General features: G+C 62.0%; 1 protein-coding gene across 1 annotated transcript; it reads right to left on the bottom strand.

Annotated features, from left to right (window-relative positions):
* Window positions 1-313: 313 nt before the first annotated feature.
* LOC110330280 lies at window positions 314-980 on the bottom strand. Its single transcript, XM_021210297.1, has one exon. It carries the CDS (start codon window positions 974-976, stop codon window positions 581-583), a length of 396 nt encoding a protein of 131 aa, XP_021065956.1. The 5' UTR covers window positions 977-980; the 3' UTR covers window positions 314-580.
* Between the last annotated feature and the right edge of the window lie 445 nt (window positions 981-1425).

Raw genomic sequence — 1425 nt, 5'->3', positions numbered from 1 at the left:
CAGACTTTGTTATCGGCTCCCTGTGGAAGTATTTTAGAAACAGAAATTAGTGAAGGAAAAACTTTCCAACACTGATTTGTTCTCTAAATTTTTTTTTTTAAAAAAATTACTCATTTTATGTTTTTCCTGCCTGCATGTACGTATGTGTGCCACGAGTGTGTATGTATGTATGTATGCCACGAGTGTGCATGGCGACAGCAGCAGTCTTCCCTGGAACAGGATATAGATGGTTGTGAGCACCATGTAGGTGCTGGGAATTGAATCTGGGTCCTCTGCAAGAGTTTCAAGTGCTCATAGGAAATAATCTGAGTTTTTAGTTCTTAATGCAATACCAAACTTAAGCTGGATGTCCCTTTCACTGTTTCCCACTTTTGGCTCCCATTTCTTTCGACACTGGGCAAATAGCTCAGGCTGCCTTCGAACTCGGAGCAACCCTCCTGCCTGCGTTTAGGAAGTACGGTCGTAAACCATCACGCCAGGCTTCGTTCCTCTCGCTTTCTCGCTCTCATGAAAAAGCCTAATAGTGCATTTCCGATGAAGAATGAATGGGTAGTCAGACCTCGTGCGTAAAAACGAGGTGTCACGGTTTCTCAACCGCGCCATTTCTAGTCCTGTCAAGGTGTTTCACTGCTGAGGATCCATGAGCCTCACAGAACCAACCGCACGGCAGAGATAAAAAGGGATTCAGGTTAAGACGCGCCCTGGGCTGTTCCATTCTCCCGAAGCCAGGTGGGGAGCGCGCCGCGGCGTGCCGGCATCTGCTGACCCGCGGCCGGCTCCACCCTCCAAGTACCCGAAGGACGGGCAAACTTCGCCGCTTCCCCTCGCGGGTGCGGGAGGCCCGGAGGCGCCGCGCCGCGCCGCGGGACAGGGCGGGCCATCCGTCCCGGCTCCCGTCGAGCCTCCCGGGGCGCCGGAGGCCGCCGGGGCGGGAGAGGCCGCCGCGTACCCGCGACCCGCCCGCAGCCTCCGCCATCTTCCGCTCCCCCGCCTCCCCCCCGGCGGCGGGCGGCGCGCTCCCCTTCCGGCCGCTGCCAGAGATCCGGGCTGGGCGGGGAGGGCGAGCGCGCACGGGGGGCGGCCCGAGGGCGGGGAGGCCGGACGGAAGAGGAAAGGGAGGGCGGCCGGCGGCTGGCTCCGGCAGGGCGTGCGGCGTGTGTGCGGAGGGAGGCGGAGGGCGGGGGCGGGAGGGCGGAGGGATGAGCGCGCGAGGCGCCTCTCTTCGGCTCTTTCCGCCCAGGCGAGGGAGCCGAGCGCAGCCCGAGCGCTCCATTAAAATGGCGGCGGCGGCGGCGGTGGCCGCGGCGTCCGGTCGGTGGTGAAGTGACTCTGCTGCTTCTCTCCCCGCCCGCCCCTCCTCCCTGTCCCCTCCCCCGTCCTTCCCCCTTCCCCGCCGCCGGCGCCCCTGAGGCCTGCGCTCCCCTC

This window comes from Mus pahari, chromosome 13 (assembly GCF_900095145.1).
Source record: "Mus pahari chromosome 13, PAHARI_EIJ_v1.1, whole genome shotgun sequence".
In the NCBI taxonomy this organism is placed as follows: Eukaryota; Metazoa; Chordata; class Mammalia; order Rodentia; family Muridae; genus Mus; species Mus pahari.
The sequence above is the reverse complement of the archived record's forward strand: the minus strand, read 5'-3'. Positions and strand labels throughout refer to the sequence as shown.

Coding starts and splice junctions, on each gene's coding strand:
- LOC110330280 (XM_021210297.1), bottom strand. CDS start 976: ATGGCGGAGGCTGCGGGCGGGTCGCGGGTACGCGGCGGCCTCTCCCGC.